Below are 26991 nucleotides of genomic sequence, written 5' to 3'. Positions count from 1 at the left end.
TCGCCTTTTTCAGTGCGCTGAGAAAAAACGCCTTTTCAATTCCAGCCCATACAAACAAGCAGTGTCAAAGGTCGGGAAATAATGAACTGCGCAGACATGGAAGTGACCCCTGGACGCGCCGAGGCATGGTCCACGAGTGAATGCCTCCGACTGGGAGAGTTTGGTCAAAATATTACATGTGAAATTTTGGATCAAATTACAGTTGGTTTCCTTTTTTCTGGCACGACTGACACCCGCGGCCAGTCCACATGTGGACATGGGCTCGGCTGAGACTGGGGGATCCGGAGCAAAAGACCTTTACCTGGTTACTCAGATATGTTAGAAGGGTTAGTAAAATAATCTATTTTAGATTTGAACGTCGAGGTAAAACAAATGAATGCACAAATAAGGGTATAGCCTATGTAAGATAAAATGGAGTTACACAAGAGTCCTTGCACCATGTCGACTCTATATTAGTGGTCTGCACCATGAGCTGTTGATCTCTGTACTATAGGAAACAGCAGACATTTGACTTATACACCTACAGTAAATCTGCTGTATGTCAAGTGAGTGGACTTAATTCATATGGGAAAATACAGTTTAAAGTAAACACCATTTTTCAATAGGACCACAGGGAGGCAAGTGCAAGGTCTTGCGTGGAGGGAGGGCAGGCTCCGCGTGCACGCCCCACGCGCAGACGCTCAGCGACATAAAGACCCGACATACACCGGAGCGTGGTGCTTCCCTCCACGGACACAGATCGGGTCACCACAGTGTGTGGACAGTGGCAGGACGAGACGTGTACTGGGGCCTACCTGAGGCACGCGGACTGGTTCTCAGCAAGTCTCTCGGTTGATCCCGCAGTTTCAGATCCTGGCGTGTGGAGCAGGAGCGCCACCTGGTGGCAAAGACCGTGGAGCTGCAGCACCGTGCTTTGTATTTCCAATGGGAAAAATAAAAGAAATATTAATACACAAACATATTAACACTGTAGCCTGCAAGGGTGTTTGCTGTATAGTAAAGGTCCCGACGCTATAGAAGAAGAAAAAAACTTGAAAGCAGCTATAGGTCCCAAATACAACACATGCAGAAATCTGCTCTCCAAAGGGCCCCATCCCTCTCGGGGGCCCCTTGAATGCTCCTCATTCACAGCAGCACCAGCACGTCTTTTATCTCGCCCCTCTCAGTGAACTGCATTCTCAAGGATTGTAAGAAAGTTTGAAATTCTCTGAACTCTGTGAGGAAAATACCCCGTAAGTACTTTCATCAGGTGTCTAAAATACCTCTGCTGTTAGACATCTATCAACATTTGGACTAAGCAACACGCAGCCACTCAGGCCATTACTCAAAGTCATTTTCAGGGAACGGCGTCTCGGTAACATCTCTGAATATGCATAACTTGTGTGACTGAAGAAAGTGAATTACCTGGATTTTGTCAGTTCTGTGGTAGAAAGCCTGTTTCCAAAAATTATTAGCAAAGTATTTCATGTTTAAACCCTGAGTTGTGCAAAAAAACAAAGGGAAACCTTAAGTTACATTTAACAACTGAGTTTCATTTGACATTTAGTGAAATATAACTATACTTGGCATTGTATGTTTTAATCAAAGTGATATGTTAACAAAACCAATTACTTTGATACGTTTTTATTCTCATAACTTTTGTTGTAACAAAACCCAAGTGTCTTATGTACATATTCAGGCAATAAAAGCAAAACTCTTAACTCTCAAATTAATCTTCTTTTTCCTGAAGGGGAAACTCATGCTTTTCCTATAGGAATACACACTGTTCATTCATTTTCACTATCAACAAGTTTGCGAATATTACAAAAGAAATATAAAACACTTACACCTCCACACATTTTGATTAACAGTGTGACCATTCGTCCAACTTTTACCACATCCAAATCATTTCATATAAAAAAAAAGTTGTAGTCTTCTTTAACATCCAAACCTACAAGCATGAGGGCTCACCCGAAAATAGCACAAAGGGTAGTTCGCAAAAAATAAAAAAATAAAATAAAAAATAAAAAAAGACCTGGAGATACCACTGTCTGACTAAAGGCACCATCAAGGTCCAAACTCATTGAATACAGTCAGTGTGCAAAACGTCAGCCTCCAGTTTACTGTCAGACCAGCAGCTCCTGGACTTCACCTAAGAACCAAAACATCATAAACACTCTTTCATTCTCTTTGACTAACATTTAACATTTTGTCTTTTAACATTTAATAAAAATAAAAATAAATTGCCACAAAATACAAAGTAATTACAGAAAAATAAAGAGAGACTGTAAAGTCCTTCCGTGGGTAAATACTATCAATTCATCTTCTGATATATTTGAACCAGAAAAAAGACATTTCCATTTAAATATTAGTTCATAAAATACACTGACATCAGCTCACCACGGTGCCAAGTATATAATAATACATCATCGGCATCAAGTTTACTTTAGTAACTGGGACAGTCACAATAAATTGTCACGTCTTCATCTGCTTGCTGTAAAACTGTTAAACACTGTGTAAGATCTCTCGTTTATGATTTTTTAAATTAACATTTAATGTACACATCCTGAATTTAGAGCTCTAATTATGTGAAGAGGTCCCAATCAAATACAGTATGAACTTTGGCCGTGGATAGGAGCTACTGTAAATTAAATATCACAAAGCAGAGGAAGAAAAAGGTTCATGTTTAAACGAGAAATCCATAGGAATCTCACAGAAATGTAGGTTTATCTTAAAGTTGTTGTTTTTGGAGATTTCAACTGCGTCTCACAGTCTTCATCAGTGATCAACTCACAAACTGTACTTAACCAACATTTTGAGGTACTTGTATTGTACTTGAATGATCAGTCACATAGGACATTTTACTAAAGAACAGTACATTTTTCTGCAAGTACTTCATTAGTTTGACTTTTTAAATCACTGTATTGGTACTTTTACTGAGTATTTGCATACTTCTTCCACCACTGATTGAAACATGATTTTTTTTTAAAAGCTAATAAGTGTGTAGAGTTTTTTCTTTTTCTCAAACTATTGCTTCCAAGGTCAAAAATAAGGTTTCATGCTCCATCTTCCTGAATATGTGTTTAAGTCTGGCTGTGTTTCATTTGTGAAAAATGGCAGCAGTTCATTTGTTGATTAAAGACGTGGCAGTGATGCACTATGACCGTGTAGCGCCACATAATGTGGGACACACATCGTCGACTCTGGTATCTCCGATATACAGTAACTTGACATGAGCAAACTAAATGTCTGTAACTTTTTACAGTGTGCATTCATGGATGTCAGTAGTGCTGAAACCGTTAGTCGACATATAGGATTAGTCTACATTGTTAATAAACTGTATATGTTTGGGATTTGAAGATGCCAGATTGGGCTCTGAGAAACGGGGATGAGAACTTGATATTTTAAATGATTAATCAACTAATCAAGGAAATAATCGTCAGATTAATAGATGATGAAAAAATGATTAGTTGATTTAACGGCTCTAACATACACTCCCCCAAATCTTTTTAAAATACTTCATATTTCTTTAGCTAAAGGAATCAGTATTTTAACCATAACTTCATCTATCAGTAAATGCTTGAATAATAGCAAACCAAACTTTAAAATTTACAACAGGTTACTATATCACCTTCCAATCAGTTTCAACGATAACTATATATATATATATATATATATATATATATATATATATATATATATATATATATAGTTATAAACTGTATCTATTTACAGACACCAAGTTTCATAATCACTGCCTGCGGCTCAAGTCACTCAATCTGCCTGTGGCTCCTGCTGTCGAATATCATCGACCGCCTCTGTGGCTGGTAGAAGCAGCTGGTTGACGTTTCCAGTCTCTGTCCACTTTTCGGAATAGTCATTTTGTTTTGAAGAGGCATCCCCTCCGTCGTCCTGAAGTTTTCCGCCATCTCTTTAGTAAACACATTTGCCGCAGAGGACTCGCTCAGGCCCCTGATGGACGAGAAGAGCTTGCCGTCGTCCCCTGACGGCGGATAGTCCATGATGGGGAAGGGCGGGCTGAGCAGGATGAGACTCTGAGGTCTCTGCCTGTTCCTGAACGACGGTCTTTGTAAAACGTTGCCTCTGTTCGGCCTTGGACAATCTACAAACACTTCCAGACTGGGAGGGTGTCTCCTTGTGATGACTGGCAGTTCTGGAGTGGACGTGGTCTTCACAGCCTCGGCAGCTTTCTCAACATACGGGTGTTTTTGGTGTTTGCGCGCAGGCTCTTTATTCTCCAGCTCCTCCTTCAGATCCGCCATCATCTGAGGAGGTGCAGCGTTGCTTTTCTCTGCGCTCATTTTGGGATATTCCCTTTCCTGTTCACTCAACGCGTCAAAATCCTTCTCGTGTCTGGAGTGAGGTATCTGACTGTATTGCACCTTCGGGGGGACGACGGGCACAGCTTTGGCCTGGCACGTTTTGATCATGAACGCCGTTCGCACCGATGACACGCTGACCGGGGCTGAATTTCGGCGCAGGGGCGCCTGGCGATCGTTCAGAAACAACTCCAAGTCGGAGGAAAGCCCATTGTTTACAGTCCCAGACGAGGTCAGCAATCCTCTCTGACAAGATGGAAACTCTGACGAATTGCGGTTTTGCTGATTAGAAATGTCTCTGATGTATCTGTACCCCAGGTCTAAATTAAGGGAACATGGCCTGTGTCTAGAAAAGCTGTTTTCCTCTCTTTTCTCTGGAGCGGCTGCCTCGTAAGACATCTGTCTGTAAAACCTATGAGATGACACTGGATTCTTCTGTTTGGTTGTGCTGCATTTTCCTGTGTGAGGCTGTGTTGTGTTAATGCTGTTCACATTGACCCGTGTAGGCGCTGAGGGCAGATACATCCATTTAGTCTCAGGTTTGCCACTGGATGTTTGAGGAACTGTTCCTGAGAAGCGTTCCGTGCTCTTATTGGCCGATTGTTTGTTATTATCAACGGAGGGAGGTGAAATATTTCCCTCCTCTGAGCTCAACGTTTCCCCACGAGGGCTGAAGGGTGACAGCTGGTTGAACAACTTCTCCAGGTCAGGTGAGTGAAGAGGACTGGTCACCCACTGCTTGGTGGAGCTCAGGTCCTCCCAGGACTCCACCAAGTCCAGCTCCTCGGAGTTTCCCACACCTCCTTCCTCATCGTCAAGTTTCAGCGGCTCGAGCGCGTTGCGCCTCTCCTCCAAACACGTCGAAAGCCTCTGGATGACCTCCAGCTCAGGAATCACACTCCTCTTCGCTCCATCACAGGACACTTTTCTATCTTCACAAGGGATTTCACGTTTGTGTGATTTGTCCGTATCATCCGTTCCCGAGACGCCCCTGACTTCTGGAGCATCCTTGTTTGTTGGAGTCGTAGCTTTATCTGAACATGTTTCCTTCAAAGCAAGTTGGCTCCGCTCGACGGCTGCTTGATGCCGTTTCTTCTCTATCTCATCCGCCATGACGGCAGGGCGTGCATTTTCTGTGCTTTCACCAACAAGTACATCGACGCTTTTGTGAAGAGAGAATAAGATGTCTGACTCTGAGGGCTGTTTCTTTGCAGAGTCTGATCCAGTGGCGAATACATGATCACTCAGAGAGATATTTGAAGACTGCTCCCTACACAACAGAGACAGAGACGGGGAGCTGCGGCTTCGCTTTGACTTAACATCCATCGTTAACTTTGTGCCCTCACATCTGGCCCTGAAGCCAAACACCGGTTTAAATGTCTCATCCAGCCGGTCGATTTCAGGTTCAGTTATCTTCAGTTCTTGGTTTAGGTCCGACCACAGCTCTTTCCCAGTAGAACATCCCTTGTCCTGAGAAAGAATGAATAATTAACGTAAACCAGAAAGGATTGAGTATGATCAAAACATTCCCACTGTTCATGGATAATAAAAAAAACATGATCATCTCTATGTGCTGGTCTGTGCCACACATATGTGGCTAAAATATATGAGCAGCATTCAGCCTCACTGTATCTTTCTAAAATTTTATATAAAAATGGATTTGGGCAATTAGTGAATTACAATTCAAAACGTGCAAACAATTGTGACTTCCCCTACTTTAAAGTTGGTATATTAGTATTCAGAGGACAATGCTACTATTTTCATCAATAAATCCCAGGAATTTCACTTCATTCGATTTGGTTACGCTCGAGTGTGAATATTGATAAATCTGAAACCACAAGTAATGAACACTGATGCCATGTGGTCTTGAATTAAACCAGAAAAAAATATTTTTAGCTTATTATCCTGACAAACGTAATGCTGCTCCAGTGGCAGTGCAAATAATCACTTTCATGGCAAATGATTTACCAGCTGTAAAGCAATGGGCCGCTTGTGCAGATCTTTCCCAGGAGATGGCGCCGCATCTTTGCTTTCTCTTGCCTTTGCAAGGGACGGCAGTTCCAGGTGAGAGGTGCTCATCCCTCCTTGTCCTTCTGGCATCGTTTCTTTGCTTGTATCTGAGGACAAAGCAGGTTTGTAAATGGTTTTCATTACATCTCATTACACATGTTTGACCCGAACAAGCCATTTTAAAATGTGGTAAAGGGAGAAGTAGTCACCGTCTGGTGGAACTCCAGATGTCAGCTCCTCTGTATTTTTCTTCTCCGTCCCTTCCTGCTTCTTTGGTTCCAGTTGGGGGAAAGTGTTGCTCTTTCCAATATTGCTGCTTTGCTCTGAGGTCTCTCTGCAGGGTTTTAAAGCAGCTGCTTTGTCCTTGGCGTGGCCCCTGCATGGCGTGCTGTTAGAGCTGATAACAGCCGACACACGCAGGGGCACAGAAACAGCGAAAGGCTCCGATATGTTGACGGCTCGCCGCTGATGCCTTGGCGAGGACTCCAGTGGGAAGAAGCTTCCTGCGAAGGAGGGCCGAGTTGAACTGTTATGGGAAGAGCCTGAGTACAACATCCTCCTGTTTTTTGGAGACGTGGGTTTGTAGCCACTGAGGTCATCACCTTTAAACACCTTCAGTTGCTCTGGCAGTGTTTTCTGAGGGGACACCGAAGCACCCGGTGACACCTTATGGTTTGTGCCGGGGCTCCAGCCGCCTGTTGCCCCGGCAGCTTTATTCCCTTTAAACTCCCAGTTTTGGTCGTGTTCACTCAGGTCATAGTCTGATCCCAGTGTTCTGGATTTAACATCTGGAAGAAAAATGCTGCCTGGTCCACCAGCTGGACTGTTTCCAGTTCTGTCATCATCTGTGCAGTAGAAATAACATCGGGGATAAATAAAATGTAAAAGAAAATATCAGCCCACTGTAATAGATACAACAACAACATTTGATAATCAGGCAAAGACAAAAATTACACTTTTAAAGCAAATGCAATTTTCATGCAAATCAATATATCTAGAATTAGGCACACCTGTTGGTAAGGAGCACAAGGACTCCATGCTCCTGGACGGACGAAGAGATGCCTTTTCTGTGGAGGAAAAAAGTTCCAGGAATATTGTCACACGTTCACAAAACACGTGCATCACTTTTAATTTTTAATGTATAGTGTTATACTACAAATTTCCAAAGATTCTTAATAACATGGAAATTGTCTTGAGCAGAGTTCAACCAAAACATTAAAACCAACAGGAGGTTTTAATCCTCAAATCATTTCATTTGAACAATTTTGGCAGGTCTGAAGAGGTAACACCATGAGACCCGAGACCAGGAATTACCCCCTGACCACTTTACATTAATCTTGCATCACCTTGGTTTGTGAACTGGTCTAACAGTCCAGTTATTCCTTGCTGTCCTTTAATGATGATCAGTGCATACTGTAATGGTGTTGCAAGACTTTATCACTGTTGTTTGGCTTGAGAACTATTCATGTTCACATCGGAACATCATGTACACACAGTGACCTTTCCCCTTGTGTACAGTGTGTGTGCAGGTGATCATTGTTAACTTTCCTGTTGAACACCTTACCTGTCATCCCCTGTGCTCTTATGAACACGCTACCGTTCCGGCTCAGTTTTCCCTTTGACTCCACAGACCTTCCCAGATTGAAGATGGACTTCCACCTCTTCGATTTCCCGGAGAGCTTTCGCCTTCAAGACAAAGAGAGACTATTAAGCCCAGTGCTATCCCGCAGCTTGTTCTGACAGAAATATAACACAGTGATCACACATGCATTTAACACTCAAGCATACGAGCATATTGTTTGTAAACTACACTGAATTTGTCTCAATAAGCTGAACCCAAATCTGTCGTACTTGCTATCCGATATGTCTATGACGGTGTGGTAGAGTGTGGTAGTGCTGGTGTTAGGAAGACTGTTCTCCCGCTGGCGTTCTTTGTGCACAGGATGGTTTGGACCTAAGGAGCGGGCCTGCGCTTCCTCCAGGCTCATTAGTTTCATTGGCCCACACTGGCCACTGATCGGGAGCGTGGCATACTTCTCTCCACACATTGAACTTGGCCCTGCGGAGGTAGAATGAGTCAAATATGGAAGCCTGTGGTTACGATAATATAACAACAATAATAATAATTTAAAAAATGAATCCAGCTGTGAATAAGCAAAACCTCAATGCCTTCAAATCTCCCCCAAATTAGCTATTTCTATTTTTTGAACGTCATACCTTCTTTGGGTTTGATTTGCACTGAACCACTGCTGAAGATCTGATCTGTGTGGTTTAGAATAAACTCAATCACAGACTGTTGTATCCGCACCTCCTGGAACGCCATGTCTCCATTTCCATATGAAGCTTCCATGTTTTTGGATCTAAGAAAATAAGAATGAAGAGAGTAAATGTAGAAATCCTATTTTTTGCATAAGAGCCACTGCAACTCATAAGAGCTTAGAGAAAGAATATTCCAACGCCGAATGGCCAAAAAAGTCAAACGTTTTTTTAATGGAAGTATTTACGTATTTACGTGAGGAAACAAAACTCACCTCAACAGATTCGGAGCCCACACCAGGGCCAGGTTCCGTGTATGCATGTTTGTCTGAGTGCTTAAGGTGGCAAGGTGGGCCAGGTGCTTAGTAAGGTACTCCAGAGTCCTGAGGACGGATGATAAACATTTCTTGACACATCAGCATTATTAGTGAGAACAAGCGGACATGACAATAATTTGGACAATTGCTGAGAAAAAAAAAGGGCTGAAAGTAAAGACGTCCACCTGAAGTGAGGGGTCGGCAGTTCTTTGATGATCTTCTGAACGTATACAAGTCTCTCGTGATCTCCCTGAACCGAGACCACCTCCTGCATGTAAAACAGACACGTCAATATATAAACACATATATAGATTTTAAAATTCAAAATATTTGGAAGACTGAACCCTGTAACTACCCTGCATCGTTTTAATTATGTCTTTCCAGCTGATGATTATGGTTTTAGAAAACTGTCTGAATTCTTGAGTGGACTTTTCCTTCACATACCAACTTAACCCAAAAGTATAAATTGTCTCGCTTGTGGTCTCTGCAGCTCTCTCGAAATTCTTTCAGATAATGATCTTTAATTTTTCTGTGAAAAACCCTGCATACATATCCTCGACAACACCATAACACATCACAGCTGGTTCTCCCCAAGATTACCAGTTCACACAATCAATGCATTGATGGTCCTGCAGACTTCCAACTAGACTCCCAACCCAGCTTTCCCCACTGAACAAATGTAAACAGACACGCTGCAGTGTGTGCAGTCAGGCTAATGTGATTGAGGCCTGAACAGCAGCATTTGTTAGTCATGTGTGAGGTCATCACAATGTGCCCTTGTGCAGTCTCGTGCTAGTTTGTCTAATGGCCAAGGCGAAAAAAGTGACAACAAAATGACATATTGAATCCGTAAAGGCAACAATCTACAACATCTACAAGTGTGAGGGCAAGAATAATAACAACAACATAATTGTATTTTTTTAATTATAAGTATCAGTCTGGTAGAGATTAAAGCTGCGGTTGTACAACTGTCCTCTCTCTCTCTCTCTCTCTTCTCTCCTACTGTCTCTCCTCCCACCCTCTTTCTGCCCACCTCTCCTCTCTTCCCCATTTCTCTCCTCACCCCAACCGGTCGAGACAGATGACTGCCCACAACTGAGTCCGGTCTGTCAGAGATTTCTTCCTGTTAAAAGGGAGATTTTTCTCTCCACAGTTGCCAAGTGCTTTGCTCATTGTGGGATTTGTTGGGTTTTCCCTGTAATATTGACCTCACTATGTAAAGTGCCTTGAGACAATGTATGTTGTGATATGGCGCTATACAAATAAAATTGAATTGAATTGAATTGAAATAAATGTGGAAATGAAAACATGGGTGTCATTCCCACTCAATACTTAACCCTGGAAACATTCTTTCCAAACCAAGACAGTTCTACAATAGGGCAACTGTGTCCCAGTATTGTCCTTTTTCTTCATATTACACCATGTGAGGAACTGACTTTTCCTAAGACACTGGACTAATGGAGTTTTCGGGCACAAGCAGCGCGAGCTGTGTGAATGCCAAGGTATGCAAATAGTCAGTCAAGGTACACAGAGAGCTACACAGAGAGCAGGAACCAGGTCTCACACTTAGTATTCCTGTTCCTTTTCCCCATGCCCCTGTCTAAAGTCACTTCCACCCTGAAAATACAGCCATACAGCTTCTCTCTGGAATTGAATACAGAGTGCGTCATCCCAAATATGGCCACATAGTTAAATTAAAAATTTTGGGGATCTCATAATACTTTTAACACGTTTTGTTCTGGCTTTGTTACAAACCCTGTATGATCCACAAAGGCCAGAAACAATTTTTTTGTTTAAATGTTTAAAACAATCACCTCATTTAAAAAGTGCATCAGAAGAAACTAATATTTGCCCAGACAGCCTGGCAACAGAGTGGCCCACAAAAAAACACAAACATAAATACACACATACATCATAAAGACAGTCTCTAGCAATCATGTCATCAGTTTCCCAGGAGGAATGTTTTTTTTATGTGTACAAGTCCTTTCTCACAGTTCAGCTGACATCTGCTAATGGTACTGTACTCTCCAGGGAAGAGATGAAAACAGCAAATCAATAGTGAACCACAGAGCCGAGGTCACACTCGTGAAAACTGATAGTAAGTAAGGTCTGTAACACAACGACACAACTATACTGTGGTATCATCTGGGATATATATATATATATATATATATATATATGTACTGCTGCTCATTTGACTATGTTGGGGTTTGCCTTTCTATTTACAGTTTGTAAAGCATGAATTTAGAGCGAATGTAAAACCACAGGATTCTTCTGCCTTTGTCAAAACTGCGAGTGTGATTTGAACGTGTACCCACCGTGAATTTGCTGTATAGCTCATATGTGAGCAGAGGATTGGGTAGTTCCCTGAAGTACAGCTTACATAAGGAACCCACACAGTGGATGTCCTGGAGGTACACTTCCTTTGTAAGGTCAGGGCACGCCTCAGAGCAGAATTCCTGCCTGCACGCACACACACACACACACACACACACACACACACACACACACACACACACACACACACACACACACACACACACACACACACATATGAATTCTTTGATTGTTTCACACCACTGCTAACTACTGTTGCAGTGTGTGGCTTCTTTAAATGGAAGTCTATCTAAAAATAGAAAAAAGAAACTTAATACTAATCTGATCTAACAATATTATGTAAATTTAAAAATAGCATGACTGTAGCTTGGATATAAAAATTAGACGGACCAACTAATTCTATGGGCATAATTAGAGATGATGACTCCAATTTTTACTTAACTATTGCCAAGCCTCAGAAATGCATTGTTGTTCAACAAGCCTGTTGCATGCGTACCTGAGACGCTGGATATTTGAGGTGACCCCCGACAGCCTGTAGATCCCGTCCACAATCCCATGCTTCTCAATAAACTCTGCACATTTCTTCAGCACCTGAGGAACTTGAGTTGAAATACCATGTTAGTCATTATCTGTCTGAGAAAGGCATCAGAGAATCTCAAGCACGGCAGTTTTCTTAACGTATCGGCTCTCTTTACACAGCGCCTATCTTAAAATCTTAAAAGCAGGAGAAGGAAGAAGGTTTAAATGTAGTGTTTCTGTGTTAACAATGCACACAAGGTTGACTTCATGGTATGGGTTTGTTCCACCATGGCTGTTTTATATTCCTTGGGGTCCCTGACTGTAGGTGGACTTTGACAGGAAGTTAAAAATGGTTTGTTTGTTTCAAAGGAAGGTTGACACACCCAGTCCTTGTAGCTGGTATTACTTACGACATTTCCTCTAATAGAAAATGGCTTTTGAAATGTTACCGCTGACCTACAGTACATCACCTTCTGTACACAACTGTTTGGCTACACTCTTTAAAAAAGATCTCAACAGATTTAACTGTGGCTTTCCAGATCACATGCTCTGATTCCGTCAAGACACAACTTCCCTTTGGCTAATACTGAAAATAACAATTTTTTTTGCAAATCTGCTTACTTGGAAAAAGCTGATGCCTTTGAATTATGTCCTGCATTGTTTTATGCATGGATACAGATAGTGACTTTTGTAAGAATGAAGAGCTAACAGAGAAGCTGACTTTGTTGTATTTTTGAATGCATTGTGACAATTTTTTCTCCAAAAGCATAAAATCAGCAGGCTTTTAATATCTTGGCTTGGCGTGAACTACATTTTGGATCTCACATTTTCGGTCTCTCACAGACCAATAAGTTGACTTTAAACATCTAACATGGCAACATTGCTGCATAAAAAATATTAATGAGAATTAATGTATTGTGTTTTAGTGCAATTTTTGAGGGGCATTAAATCAATATTACTTGAGCATTTTTGGAAAACTCCTATATAAATCTGATGTATTATTATTATTATTATTAATATCCACGTGCAAATCAATAATACATTTTTCATTTTTACATCATTCTGTGATGTACAGTAGGCTATGAATAAGGGACTATATAATGATTTTTTTCTGTGTATTTTGAAGACTCCAGCCCAAAATTGTATGATTCCCCCACAAAATGAATGTGTGAATATTTTTGGAAATGCTCATTTACTCATTTTTTTGTAATGTTCAACATCTAATTAAATGTTCAAAGTGCAACTGCTGCTCAGTGGATGGTTTTACCAACCGTTTGTGCGGCAGTCCCGCAATCTCTCCAGTTCTCTGCTTTTATTTCATAGTAACATTGATGTATGTTGACCAATGCAACTTTAAAGATTCACGTAAAAGTTTTTGTAGTCTCACAGTTTCCTTCAACCTGAGGGAATTAATCTGTGGGTTTAAGGAGTTGTTTTATTCAAATTACAGTAGTTTTAAAATAGCGACCTGACAAATGCTATTCAGAGAATTACATCACTTAGGGTTGTGGGATACAGGAAGTCTGATATTCATGTCTTTCTTTTTTTGTTTAGGTCCATTACAGATTTTGACTATGACATCTTGTAATTCATCATTCTCAAATACCATGAGCTTTGGAGAAAACCAGGGCATCAGGTCCAATACACTGCTCAGAGGCAAAGATAAAATTAAAAGGTTTTTGATGGCTACTATATCCAAACTCAACATCTTCTAGGTGTCTCTGTAAGATCACAGTGGTGTTGAGTTACTTCCTTTAAAAGGCAGACCACAATGTGTCTGCTGGACATTCATAACGAAGGGGCACGACTCATACCTCCTCCTCCTCCTCCTCCTCCTCACTTCCTGCATGGAAATGCCCCGCTTTACAGTGTGTCCACTCTCACAAGCTATCCTCAACACGGCTATTCATATGCCTCTGCACGTGGAAGGCTTGTATTCACCGTCTTTTTTTCTTTTTTTTTTACAGGTCACGGTGGTCCCCCCCAAAAAAAGAAGTGTTCCGCCTCAAGAAAGAAAAGGGACTAAGGAATAGAAAGATAGAAACCTCTCAAACAAACACACATACTTGGATATTTAATGAAACTTTTGATTTGTTTCTGCAATTCTTTTCTTCTTCTTCTTGTCTCATCATTTTCCCTCATCTCTAAGCAACAGCACCGCCCAGTCTTTTGTCTTTTGTCAGACACAAAAGTAGTCATAGGAAATTTAGTCACTGTAGGAAATTGACACAAAAAATGTTAGGGCCACACCCAAAGTCACAAATGACCATTTAATACAGCCAATGGGTGAATGAATGGCCTTCCTAAATATAAAACACATGTACACCGGCTATTGATATATTAAACCTTTGAACAAAGCCCACATTTGTTACATGAAAGCACTTTTTGTTTTTTAATTTCTCCACAGAATGTGCATGTAAAAGGTTATTATAGTGAAGATAATGTCTGAAAGGACCAATAAAAGTAAGTTTTGAGTATAACTGTTATCCTCCATGTACAGGTCAAATCACTGGTGCGGGAAATCATGTGTAGTTTGATGATAGCTGCTGGTGAAGGAGTGAAATAGAGAGCTAAATAAAAAAGTTTACCATCTTGTCCAGAGTTCTGGAGATGTTCTGTCAGGTCACAGCCGAACGCATTTTCACTTCCTTTCTTTTTGAACTTCTGCTTCGTCCCTTTATTCTTCATGTGGCTCCAGTTAGTGGTCCAGATGACTAAAACAAACTGCTCCTTGAAAGCGCGGCGATCGTTCCATATGCCCCAGACAAAAGGGTTGAGTCTGTAGGTCAAAAAGCAGCGGCATAGAAATCCCAGCAATCAGCTCCGCGAACTCCGCATCCGCTCACATTCTGAATAACCACACTGTTGGAGGCTGAGAGCAGAAGTGACGTCAAGTTTATAAACTTTTAAGTCTTTTAGATTGTCATTATTTCAAGAGCTGATCACAGAAAAGACGTGGTGTGACTTTTGCTTGGCCGGGACGTGGCAGTCCACCACGTTATCTCTAAAGGATTTGCAGAAACAGCACTAGAATCGGTCAGTTTCCTGTTGTTTTTTTACCCCCAGCCAGTCTCTCTCTCTCTGCTCCTTTTTATCTCCTCCTCTTTTCCTTCATTCCACGCAGTCTCCCCTTTTCACTGGTTCCTCTGTGGCTGAGGAGGCACACATGTATCAAGACAGGCACATCCCCTCAGGAACAGTAGTTTATATTTTCAGTCCTATTTCCCTGTGAGATTTTTCAAATATTCTATGTTTAGAGATGGATTCGTGGCAGTTTTGTGGCAGGGATTTTTGAGATATTCAGACTGTTGTAAAGGGGAGGGAAGTGAAGTGAGGGGAAGAGAACAGCTGACTTCTCTACTGGTTTAGGTATTACTGACCTCTTTTATCCCTTTTTTTTCATGTGCCCAAACTCGGCGCTAACGGGAAAGCTGCCCTCTGCCTTCCTGAATGCTCCCAATGTATACAATTTCCTGTGCTAAGAGCCTGGGATCGAAAACAAAAACAGACGCGTTCTGAAGGAAGAGGGAAGTGGGAGGTGACTGAAGTGAGGGCCTGAAGGGCACAGATGGGAAATGGGGGGAAATCGGGGGGGGGGGGGGGGGGGGGGGACGACACATGGTTCTTGTTACTCAACGCTATGCATGTCATCTTTTTCTTTAAAAATAAAAAAAAGGATTACAACTTTTTGACAAACCAGTAATTTTTGTGATTGGATTAAATGCATATTTAGCTTTCGTGTTAATTTTATAAAATAAAAAAAACATTTTCATCCAGTTCTCAGATCTTTGTTCCTTCCTGTTTGAGTAAATGTAATCTAATTAGATCCTTTTAATGTGCACACCTGAAGAGGTAGTGCATAGTCCACAAACAGCTCGAAACTGGTGAACTTGCCTTGAGTTGATATATTGACCTAATCACAAATATTAGTAGATCTACCCCTGCTGGTCAAACCACCACTGGTGGCAGTAAATCACATTTTAAAACCATTACTGAAGACAGAAAAAGTTCATGTAGGCACATCAAATGATCGACTGTGTATGTGAGTCTCTGGAACCACCACAGACTCAGGTTTAGTGTGACGCAAAAACTACACTGGGTCGATTATTTGCCTACTGACAAACAATTATTGATGAGCTGTAGTTTCAAAAACACTTGCCTCATAACCAGCCAAATTAGGGTTATCCCACATACAATTCATCCAATGTATCATTTAAAAAAATAATAATTACAGGTTCAAATGATGCAATTGGTTACGCATACCAAAGCATGAAATAATAGATTTTATTGCAGTGGGAAAAGAGCTGTTAACACAACACTAACATATCATCACCTTTTAAGTTGATTTGGTAAATAGGGTTGTTAGTGAACAGTTGTTTGTAAACCCCCGCGGAGCAATATAGCCATCGACTTGGAGCCAAGTTTTGGTCTCTAACAACACCTCAGGGAAATATCTGACTCTTAACCTGCATATTAAAGTTTTCTGGTCAGGCAAAAAAATGGTTTATATTAGGACATTAGCCAAAGCATCTGTCCATCTTCTAATTCCTATTCAAAATAATAGGGGGATGCTATTCTGGCAAGCAGTAGGCTCAAAGGAAAAGCAACCATCACACAGGGCGCACGCACCGACATATCTGCGGGCTCTGTTGAGTTCTCAGTTCGCCTGACCTGCATGTCTTTGAGCTGTTGGAGGAAACTGCAACACCCACTGAGAGGACCCTGGACGTTCTTGTTGCATAGTGGACCCGCCGAGCTGCTTCGAAACACTGCAATGAAATAATTTGACATTGACATGATTGCTCAATCTGTTTTTAAGAAATAACTTACTTCCAACTGACAGTTTAATCTTTTGAGAACATGTGTGAATTCAACCGCCAAGCGTGGACCTATAGTTTAAGTCCGGATTGTGTTTAATATGAAGCACTGAGGCTTTGCTGTTAATATACAGTACAGTGCTGCTCTCAGTGTTGCTGTAAATAATGATGTGAGTGAACTCTTACACTCTTGCATACAAAGGTTACTATATTTACAAGAAGGAACAATTTAGTACAAATGGAAAAACACCACTGGCATTCTTTTAACACTGAAGTGTTCCGATATTTTTGTGCTCAAGTGTTTTGTGCATGTCACATGTGAGCTAGATGAGCGGGCTCGGCCTCGACAAGACAAAGCTTTCTTTCTGCACCATAGGAAGAGGACATGACATCATTTTGTCCATCCCGCTCTTTCTTTGCACACTGAATTTTAGAAAAAAAACAGAAAAAAAACCAACAACTCTGTGGAGCTGAGAAGACATTTCATTGTATCTGAATAACAAGGGGTTATTCTTGTCCTCACTTTTCGGCACATGTCCTCAGAGTGATGGAATGTCTTGGTAGATCTTCAGCATAATTTTATCTTCAGCTAATCTGAAAGAGTGGAAATATGAGCAATGCAATGAGGTTAACAGACAAAATACGACTTATATATGAGATGTTGTTGATTTGAAGGTGAATGTAATACAATCAAGGTCCTTACTCACCGAGATATAAGCTACAGCAGAACTATTCAATCAATATTTGGGAATATGGAGGACTCCAAGTTGGGAATCAAACAATCAATAGAATTTTTAATTATTTCTGACATAAATGCAGTGTTGGTTGGTGGCTCATCAATAGTCAAGTTAGATGCAAGTGGATTTTCTCCTTGTTGTTAACTTCCAATTATATTTTAACTCTTCTTTACTTAATAAAGTGTGGAATAAAATTTGATCTGCTACAAGCACCTCAGAAAATCATGAATAAAATAATCTAATGTTTAATTATACTATTATTACAACCAATATATTGTATCCAAAAATTCCAGATTTACCAATAGAAAGAAAAACAAGCTTAATTCCCCCAAAGACCATTAGGATTTTGTTTTTTTTTTCTCCATACGGTGTTTGTTGCCCTCTCCAATATATATTAAGATGCATTTCTTATCAGATAAACCAAACCTGTGGTGCCAAAAATGCAGTTGCTTCCCCTAAAACACATAAAAACACTAGACAATTCATAAGAAAAAATACTAGGCTATTTATTAAATATGTTCTAAAGAGAAAATAATCCCATTGGAAGTGTAATGCATAATCTCCTCCTCTGTCAGGATCAACGTTCAGCATAAAATAATCATGGCACATCATCCAAAATCAACAAACAAATATCAGCATTCAAACATTCAAAAATAATCCATCAAATGACATTCTCAAGGTTAATGTGGCATCCCTTTGAATTTCATACAATTATTCTTATAAATTATTTTAAAAAGTGGAGGAAAAAAACATTTAAAAAGTGAGTCGGTGAAATGTTTGGTGCTACAACACTACCACAAACATGATAATTTTACAAAAGAAGTTGTAGTTTAACTTGTGCACTTACAATATTTTCACATACAAAAGTTCTGACCAAGTAGAAAACAGAAAAATATTCCTTCAGGAGAGGAAGCTTGAAATGAACATACCGTCTGGCCACAAACACTGTAGACATCTTTTTTTTTTCTGGTATTTCAAATGTACATGTGTGAGCTTCACAATGGCTTCAGCATTGCACACACATTAGAGCTAACTGTACTTGTTATAAAGCTCTCCTTTAAAAGTTATGAATATGAAAATATAACAGGCAACTCAAGTAAACTGTAACCATGTTAGTAATATTGCTCAGCCTTGAAAGAAGCAGGATTTGCTGGTCAGATAAATAAAGACAGAACACATTGCAGCTGTAACATACCACGGTACCTTAAACACACGTGAAGTTGAATAACAAATTTGGTGTGTCAGACACAGCATGCAATGATCAAAGCATAAGTGTGCGGATTGTCCTGGACTGAAATGTCTTGACATATGATAATAGTAACAAAATCTATTGGTCTCAAAAGGTTTAGAATTATAATGTTTTTTTAAACTGTTCATCTAATAAATACAAACCCACAACCCATTGATTTCTGCTTAAAATAAAGCATATAAGGCAAAATACGTAATAAGACATGAAGTATAATAAAACTCCTTATCATTATGGCTCACAAAGCATTGTTTATCCAAAGATGCTCAAAAATCCCAAGTTCAGTAAAGCAGCCCAGGTGCTAACTGTTTTAGTTAAAAATGCTGGAAAAACTAATAATTATTTAGGTTTATTGTAGACAGAGGTTTGAGAGCATACCATATATAATTCCGACCTTCTGGCAGACATTTTGACATTTGTGTAATAGACAACATGAATGTGAGACCGTTTTAAAGTCTGTGTCCTGTGTGATTCCTGCTGTGAATGTGAAAAAATTACTCTTGTCAATATATATATAGAAAAAATATTCAAAACCTAATTAAGATAAAAATTTCAATATGATTTTCATTGACCAAAAAAAAAGGATGATTTTTTTGGGGGGTTTTATAACAAGACTATTGCTCTGTAACTGTTAGTTGCTCTTTCTGCCATCGAGCGGTCAGAACACACATTATTCTTTTGAAATCATTCAGTGTTCACTTCACATTCATCAACATATTACACATTGTCCATGGTTTGTCATGAACATGTCAGTTTCAATAAAACATCTCTGCTGAGCCACTCATCAAAACTCAAACCTCAAAGCCTCCAAGTAGCTGTGAACTAAACCTAAACATGAACATCTACACACCTCCACTGGTGTTCTTTGGTCCGTCTTATAAATCCTCTGCTCAGGCAAAATAAGTGGCAACACCTGTGTCTGTGGGAACTTCTGGAGATCAATGAAAGTACACAAAATACACATTGTGTCATCAACTATCAGCTTGTTTTACGCTGAAATATGTCACACAGGCAAATAATAATAAAGATCTTAAAATAAGGCATTATGTGTAAATGAATTGGATTTTGCTACAGCGATGTATTCTAAACACCAGGAGTATTTATGGCCAATTTGTTTGTGTATTGCTTCAAAAGAAAAATTCCGTTCATTTATTTTCTGCAGGATAAATGATGGAGTAAAGAAAGGTAAATAATATGAAGGAATGGAAGCAGCATGATGTGCAACATTTTACAAAGTACCAGCTAATGTGGTCGTCACTATTTTAATACGCAAACCAATAGAGACAATGTGCATTTTGTGTGCTCACTGTGTTTTTCCTATGTAGTAGTTTTTCCTGCACTCAGGACGCCTGGCATGCTGTATGAAATATATCGTAAGATATTCTTTTTGGTCACAGTAGGGCTTCCAGTTGGAAATCTCATCTCTATGGCTTACCAATGTCCACAGTGACATTCACATAAAGAGGCAGCCTTTCTACTGACAAAGTCTTATATGAGCAGCTGTTGAGTCCGTCCTTTCTCCAAACCTTCGGCGTTCGTCCCAACAACCTCATCCTGAGAGGGAGAAAAAGTTCATTGAAGAGAAATACAGAATTACAGAAGCCTGTGTTCTTATTTTCAGCTGTAATAACATGTTGTCGTTTTTCTTTTTTTACTTGGCTGCTCTGTTAAGGTATTTCCCAATCAATGTTTTCACAGGTTGCCAATCAGGGCTTCCATAATGTATACACATTTTATTTAGCCTGCAATATGCTGAAACAAACATAACGCACTATCCCCATCTCTACATTTACTGACCTGTCCTTGTTTATTTCATTGCCACTGTCCCGTTTGTGAAACACCATGGTGTACCGAGCTACATCCGTGGGCGGCCTCACAATAGTCATTTTCTGCAGCTCGACCCTACACAGGACGGTAGAAAACAGAATAAATCAATGAACTAACAAACAAAGGAATATCCACCAGCACCACCCATCTGCTCCACATTGGTGCAAACAAAAAACTGATGAATTTGAAATGATTTCCATTGGTCCCTGTGTCTCACCTGATGCGAAGGTCATCGTCCTCCCCTCCCCAACCCCAGTAAGTGTTTGAGAATCCATTCACTTGAAGAAACTGCTCTCTGGTCATCGCTGTGACTCCTCCAAAGTAGCCTTTGTAACGAAGCCTGAGAGCCGAGGATTATGAAGGAGAATCATTATACTTGGTTTAAGTATGAGCCCATTAAAGGTCATATCATGCCTTAATGCTGCGTTGTTTATTCTCAAAGGTAATATAAAGCTTAACTGCCGACCAATAACTTTACAGGAATTTACTCTGAGTCACATACTCACTTGTATCCTGTAGCATTCCGACCAACCACCAAGTGTTTGGGCTGCTTGTCACAGACGTAGAAATTGTGATCATTTTCAGGAACCAGGTCCACATCGTGGAAGATGAAACAGTCCCAATTATAGTCTTTCAGTGCCTCCAAATACCCAACATTCAATAACTTGGCACGGTTAAAGGTTGCAACACCGGCCTGTAAAAAGAAAAGGAAGAATACACAATAAAATCCCCGTCTGCCATGGTCGGTTATGGAGTACTGAATGTACAGTTTAAACTGCAGCATAGACATTGCATTACATGTGTCACCGTGTTTGATCCTTTGAAAAAGTACAATAGGTAGATTGTAGATTTTCAATAGGTCGCAGGTTCAGAGAACAGAACAGCTGTGGCATTTAAAACTGAGTGTACATGACTGATTTGCATGTTTCTCCGTCTCTTTTTCAACAAATCTGTACAACACACGCACAGCCTCACACAAAAAAACTGTTCTGTGTTAACCTTCTAACCACTATCTCCTGGTGCACAGAGAACACCACTTGTTTGCAGATGACTAACATGTGAATATGTTCTGTTTTACTTTTTGTTTTAGTTATACGTCTCCAGGTAAAACATACAGATATGAAAACAGCTGGCGGACAAATTGTTCAATAACTTGTTAAAATAACTCAAAGATAATATTTTGTCCATTTGATTTGCTTACAAGTTTAAAGTTTCACGTGATTTGTCTTTTGTCGTTTGAAAATGAAAATGGATTTAAAGCACCACAAAAAATTTTGGATAATATTTCTTCACGTAAAGTTGCCTTTTTATCCTCTGCTTGTGCCACTAAGGTGCAGTGGCATCACATGTGGTCATTCTAACATATTTTTTAAAAATAATTTTCATTGACCCATAAGTGACAATTTTTACTTTTTGATTTAGAGGATTATGTTAAGGGGAAAATAAATGTAAAGTCATAACAAGCAATAGTGTGAACTATACCTAAACTGACTGAAACAATTACCAACACTAATAATTGTATAAATGATTATGAATTGTTACAAGTCATTATCGATTCTATCGATTCTTTGTGTAATTTATTCATGGTTGAATGCACTTATTGTAAGTCTCTTTGGACAAAAGCGTCTGCAAATGAATGTAATGTAATGTAAAACAACTTCAGTGCAGTGTCCGGATATGACGATTTGATTTCATATGATAATCGTGTGACGTGGAACAGTACCTGCTGGATGATATAGATGGTGTAATGTAGTTGCTGCCTCTGCAGAAAGGGATGCAGATGGTGCAGGAGGTATAGGAGGTGTCGTTCTCGGCTGCGATGGGGGATGAGGATCGCCACGCTCTGCCTCGCTGTACAGTCGGTGGGCTCATACTTGCCCTTAGCCACTTCTTTGTTTTCACTCTCCACATCCTTCAGTTTCAGAGAGGGCTCGAAAGACAGCTTCACAGCTCCCTCTGCAGCAACACAGTCATCACATCTAAATACATATTTGGGGCTCGGGTGATAATGATCATTTTCTCATATGTCATTTATACAACAGTAAGCAGATTAAGTCACAAGCAATGCAACATGTTTAAAAGGAATCTTTGCTGAATAAGTGTTTTAAAACATATTTTCCAATGTAATTTCAAGCCATTTCTTTTGCACCCTTGATGAACCCATTCAAGACAGACAAATTAATCTTTATCAGCAGCCAACAGGGGAAAAAAGGCTTACCAGTAATTCGATAACCTTTAAAATATTGTTTCCCACCATTTATTACCATGAAAAGCACAATAAGCCATCCCTCGGTTTGAACTAACGTTCCTGGTGATATCATTGATTAATGATTGACATAATACTTTGTCTTGTTTGTTACAACGTGGCTATCTTATCTAATCTACCTTAGAATTTAGAGAAAGACAAAACAGAAAAAACAGAAAAATAATCAAAAATAACCATTTAGCGAGTGGGCAACATAATCATTCAATTTACTTCTTTTAATTCATTTCTTTAAATTAACTCAGTTAACGTACACTAATCGTCATTTCACCTTTTAAATCTGCACGTTGATGTATACTTACGCAGCAGCGGAGACTCCGGAGGGCATTCGCCTTTTGGTGTCGGAGTGTTCAAGTGATCAGGCGCCGCCGTCCAAGGGCTGAGTTTGTCCCTTAGACCGTCTCCTTTGACGAGAGTTTCTGTCGTGGTGGAGGAAACCTGGAAGGATTTCACTGTTTCGCCTGAAAAAGCGGCGATCCATGCCAGCACTGAGAGCGAGAGAAAAAGCAGAACAAAATACTTCCCCCTGCGCAAAACCTTGCACACCGGCGAACAGAAGCCCATGGCTGTTTGACTTTGCTAATTTTGGACAGTTAAAGTGGCAACTGTAGAAGCGGCTGTCTTGTAGGTTAAGATATCTGATCCACGTATGACATTTCAGCAAAAATAATGGCAGCCACAGACTCAGTGACCAGTCATCCCATGGCGATGACACATGCTGCAGGTCTGGACCGTCAATCAATGACGTGATCACCGCGAAGCAACAAAAAACTTATCAGTGAAAATCCATCGCCGGACCCTGAACGTCCAGTTTGAGGAGACGAGGCCCAAAAAATTTAGTTCTCCAAGATCTGCAAATTTATTTAGAGAGAAAACATGTTACAAACGAGAATTGATATATAAACATCATCATGTGATACTTACATGTCTTCTTGCGCTAAAACAGGTCAGGAACGGGTTAGAGTTTAAAAGAGGTATCCGTTACTACCCATTACTTTTCATACAACAATAATAAACAAACAAAAAGGTACCGGATAAATGTCTTCAGGTCAAGTTCCCCATTCCTCTTTAATTTATTCCCTTACAAACTAGTGAAAAGGCTTCCTGAAAGGTAATATTACACTCAGCAACTGTACACCTGCGGTTTCTGTGCCACTTGAAAAAGTTTCAGATCCCATTGTCCACAGTGTAACTGAGCTATTCTCATGTGACAGCTGTTATCAGCTTATCAAGCAGGGTCGAAAAGGTCACGTATTCTCTGCTGTGATCGAATCTTCTAATCAAGCATCGCCCACTAAAGTGCCTGAATAGAGAGGAAACAATAACAAAAAATGTCTATAACAATTTTCCAAAGTAAAGATTGTTAATGAAAGTTGGCTGACTTCCTGGGAATCGATTAGTTATTCGAACCACTCGTTGTAGCACGATGGTAAATATCTGCCCAACTCGGTTGTGACCATGAGCCACAGGTACGAATGACTTCCCAAAACTAAAGAAGCAGGTCAACCCCCCTTGCATATGGCATCAGCTGATCTAACTTGAGCAACCAACAACAAGCAAACACAACACGAGTCCCCTGTTGTGTCGTGTCAACATGTCTAGAGGACACATTTAAAACCATGCACAACAAAGCTTTGACATGTTTAAGGCTCTTCCGCCCCCCTCGCGACGTCTCCATCAACCTGAGTGTGGATGTTCGTTTTGGGGACAGTGGCATGCTAACGCTGGCTAGCTCTGAGCGCCACCACGATAACAGCTGTTCGTGAAAAGACTCCACGCAGGACACTACCTTCTCACATCGGCAGCTCCTCCTTCTCCTGCTCCCTCTCCAGTGTGTCCTGTCGAATTCTTTGTTTGTTTGTTTTTTGTATCCGTGAAGTGAGTGTGCACGTGCCCCGGTGGACTCGCAGACAGAACCTAGCTGCGTGTTGCTGCTAGCGGGCAAATTGCGGAGGTGGCGCTGTTCAGTCACCGAGAAGCGCCGCACAAGTTCAACATTAGCTGTAGCAGTCGCACACCGCACAAAAAAAGAACGTGCTACGACTTTACTGCCTTTCCCTGACAGAGAGCTGTGGTTCCCTTACCTTGTCGTTCACACATGCTAACGTTCTCCCCTCAGGTCCATGGTTGTCCCCGGTTCGAAACCCAACAAACCATCAAGCTAACATTAATAGACACGCTTCTGCCGGGCGTTTTTCAAACTAAAAGCTTTACGCAATGGGCAAGTGGGTGTGTCCCTGTTCATAAGTTACCCAGTGACATCATCAAGTGGTCATGTGCCATTTGACTGCATATTAAAAGCAGACTTCAAAAGATCTTCGTGAAATTCCGCAGCCCTCGGCAGATAGTTTAGGATGTCTGTGTAGCAGTTTTGACTTTCTTACGAAACCGTGATTTTGAATGCAGCATCGTCAAACCGGAAATGATTATCCTTATTTTTGTAGGTGGCTTTATAAAGTTCCGAGTATATCGCGTGTTTTACTAATACTTCCGGTGTGGGTTTTTCAAAGTAATAATTTCCGGTCACCAAAAAAACAAAAACTCATTGTTACAGCCCTGGTTATATTAACAATATTTTTGCAACAGGCAACACTGGCTCCATGCTGTTCAAAACACTTTAATCAATGTCAGTGTTACACACATGATCTTTGCTAAACAGGGCAACAAAAAATTACATATTCAATTTTAACAAAATTATTGGCAGGTTTACTACGTTTATTATGGATTCATTTGCTGTACTATGTTTGACCACATTGTTAATTTAGATCCAGTGACTCCAAGGTGCTGATGCAGAGTTTGAACAGATGTTGAAAAACATCTGTATATAATACAGGTACTGTGCAGTCTTCCTTTGATTTTGTCTTTATCTACCTTCAATAAGTTACATAAATACTGTACAATACGAAAGCAGGGCTTAGAATTGAAAATAATGTAAATTTCTTATAAAAAAAGGAAGGGGCTTTCTTCAGATTAGAAAAGGGGCTGTGACAACCATTCCCATAATGCAATTCTTCCTGGTCATTTTGTCCCAAACCGTCTCTCACTGAACCCTCCAGATCAGACAACATGCTGGTGTCATCTGCTGGGGTCTGCTGGCTCCGAGGATAAAGGTCTTCCTCCTATAGTTGTCCAGCTGCTACAGCCTGCTTCAGGTCAGCCATGATCCTGAATGTCTCCGCATGTCGTCTTCTGTTAAGCAAGTGGTGGTGCTGCAGTCTTCAAATGCCTTTTTACCTACTTTTTTTTTTTCATGACACTTAGATAGTTCCATTTGAAGAAGATCTCTGTGTTGGATTTTTACACAGAGTTTTCCTGATTATTATACATTTGAATGCAAACAAAATGTCTAAACTTTGATTATGGCTTTAAATCTAGTTCAAACCCTTAACCTGTCTTTTCATAGCATAATCAAACAATATTGATCAGTAATTAATTTGGTAATTATTGGTTAAGAAGAAACATAAATAAAAAGTAAAAGTCCTGTATTCAAAATGACGCGAGAATTGATCAGCAAAATATACTTTTAATATACTTAATATACTATACATAGAACAAGAGTCTTTTATACTCTGGAAATATAGAACTTAGTATCTTCAGGCCACTCCTCTGCCTCTTTATACCTCCTCTGTGATGATGATGTGTGGTGAAGGCCTATATAGTGAGAATGACATTAACTTGTGAAACAGACCTGTAGTATTTGCAGTTGTCATAGACTTGTGAAAAACAAAGCAGAGAGAGTTCTCTGAAAGCTCTCCTCCAAAATACCACGTAGACCTCCTTCTGCATGTTAATTTTCACCTTATTTGTTTTTTTCATTTTTTTTTACCACTAAGATCTATATTATGGGGAAATCCGATTTTTTTTTTTTGAATTTAGCTTCTTATGATTGTAAAACAGCAAGTACTTTCAGATTAGAAAAGTACAGACAACCCTCAAAAAATCTCATCATCTAAATTTCTCATTATAAACTTTGCTTGAAATTGATGTAAATACACCTAGCAAATATCCCAAATGTTGTAGCGAGAATTTCACAGTGTTATGTTAAGGGACTATACAGTACTTCCAATTTTTTTAACATCTTATCATTGGCCCCAATAGAACATAATCAGTTAGTATAGATCATTGTGTCATCATCCAGTAATTGTATGTATTTAAAGTATGCATCTACATCATCTGGTCTAATTTATCAAACTGACGAGTCTGTGTTGTCCACTGGTGTAAGGTTGTTCCATGTTACCAGCGGGGTCTTTTTGCTTTTTACCTCCACAGACAACTTGTCAATTTCTCTATGTCTATATATGTATAAGAATAATCACATGTAATGCAATGTTTTTTAGTAGTAC

At 40.1% G+C, this 26991-nt stretch overlaps 2 protein-coding genes across 5 annotated transcripts; both read right to left on the bottom strand.

The window, feature by feature from the left end:
- Nucleotides 1-1607: 1607 nt before the first annotated feature.
- On the bottom strand, nt 1608-14841 carry arhgap31 (Rho GTPase activating protein 31). 2 transcript variants are annotated; one of them, XM_035626453.2, is made up of 13 exons: nt 14347-14841; nt 11736-11838; nt 11221-11365; nt 9088-9170; nt 8861-8968; nt 8547-8689; nt 8181-8388; nt 7894-8015; nt 7340-7396; nt 6932-7174; nt 6539-6832; nt 6288-6436; nt 1608-5789 (listed from the first exon to the last, which is right to left on the bottom strand). In XM_035626453.2, exons 1-13 carry the CDS (start codon nt 14444-14446, stop codon nt 3750-3752), a joined length of 3795 nt encoding a protein of 1264 aa, XP_035482346.1. In that variant the 5' UTR covers nt 14447-14841; the 3' UTR covers nt 1608-3749. The 2 variants fall into 2 exon arrangements, with proteins under 2 accessions (XP_035482346.1, XP_035482345.1); XM_035626452.2 differs by having other exon boundaries at nt 6539-7174; nt 14347-14840.
- Nucleotides 14842-17797: 2956 nt separating this feature from the next.
- Nucleotides 17798-24851, bottom strand: b4galt4 (UDP-Gal:betaGlcNAc beta 1,4- galactosyltransferase, polypeptide 4). 3 transcript variants are annotated; one of them, XM_035626206.2, is made up of 7 exons: nt 24733-24851; nt 22951-23499; nt 22109-22341; nt 20892-21079; nt 20603-20725; nt 20356-20460; nt 17798-20112 (listed from the first exon to the last, which is right to left on the bottom strand). In XM_035626206.2, exons 2-7 carry the CDS (start codon nt 23210-23212, stop codon nt 19983-19985), a joined length of 1041 nt encoding a protein of 346 aa, XP_035482099.1. In that variant the 5' UTR covers nt 23213-23499; nt 24733-24851; the 3' UTR covers nt 17798-19982. The 3 variants fall into 3 exon arrangements, with proteins under 3 accessions (XP_035482099.1, XP_035482101.1, XP_035482100.1); XM_035626208.2 differs by lacking the exon at nt 24733-24851 and adding an exon at nt 24438-24726; XM_035626207.2 differs by lacking the exon at nt 24733-24851 and having other exon boundaries at nt 22951-24726.
- Between the last annotated feature and the right edge of the window lie 2140 nt (nt 24852-26991).

Source organism: Scophthalmus maximus, chromosome 2, assembly GCF_022379125.1.
Source record: "Scophthalmus maximus strain ysfricsl-2021 chromosome 2, ASM2237912v1, whole genome shotgun sequence".
Taxonomy (NCBI): Eukaryota; Metazoa; Chordata; class Actinopteri; order Pleuronectiformes; family Scophthalmidae; genus Scophthalmus; species Scophthalmus maximus.
The sequence above is the reverse complement of the archived record's forward strand: the minus strand, read 5'-3'. Positions and strand labels throughout refer to the sequence as shown.

Coding starts and splice junctions, on each gene's coding strand:
- arhgap31 (XM_035626452.2), bottom strand. CDS start 14,446: ATGAAGAATAAAGGGACGAAGCAGAAGTTCAAAAAGAAAGGAAGTGAA. Junction 8,969..9,087: donor CTGCCGACCCCTCACTTCAG/GTGGACGTCTTT, acceptor ATCCGTCCTCAG/GACTCTGGAGTACCTTACTA. Junction 8,016..8,180: donor ATAGACATATCGGATAGCAA/GTACGACAGATT, acceptor TTTGTCTTGAAG/GCGAAAGCTCTCCGGGAAAT.
- b4galt4 (XM_035626206.2), bottom strand. CDS start 23,212: ATGGGCTTCTGTTCGCCGGTGTGCAAGGTTTTGCGCAGGGGGAAGTAT. Junction 20,726..20,891: donor CGGAATGCTACAGGATACAA/GTGAGTATGTGA, acceptor CTCGGCTCTCAG/GCTTCGTTACAAAGGCTACT. Junction 20,461..20,602: donor GACGATGACCTTCGCATCAG/GTGAGACACAGG, acceptor CGTCCTGTGTAG/GGTCGAGCTGCAGAAAATGA.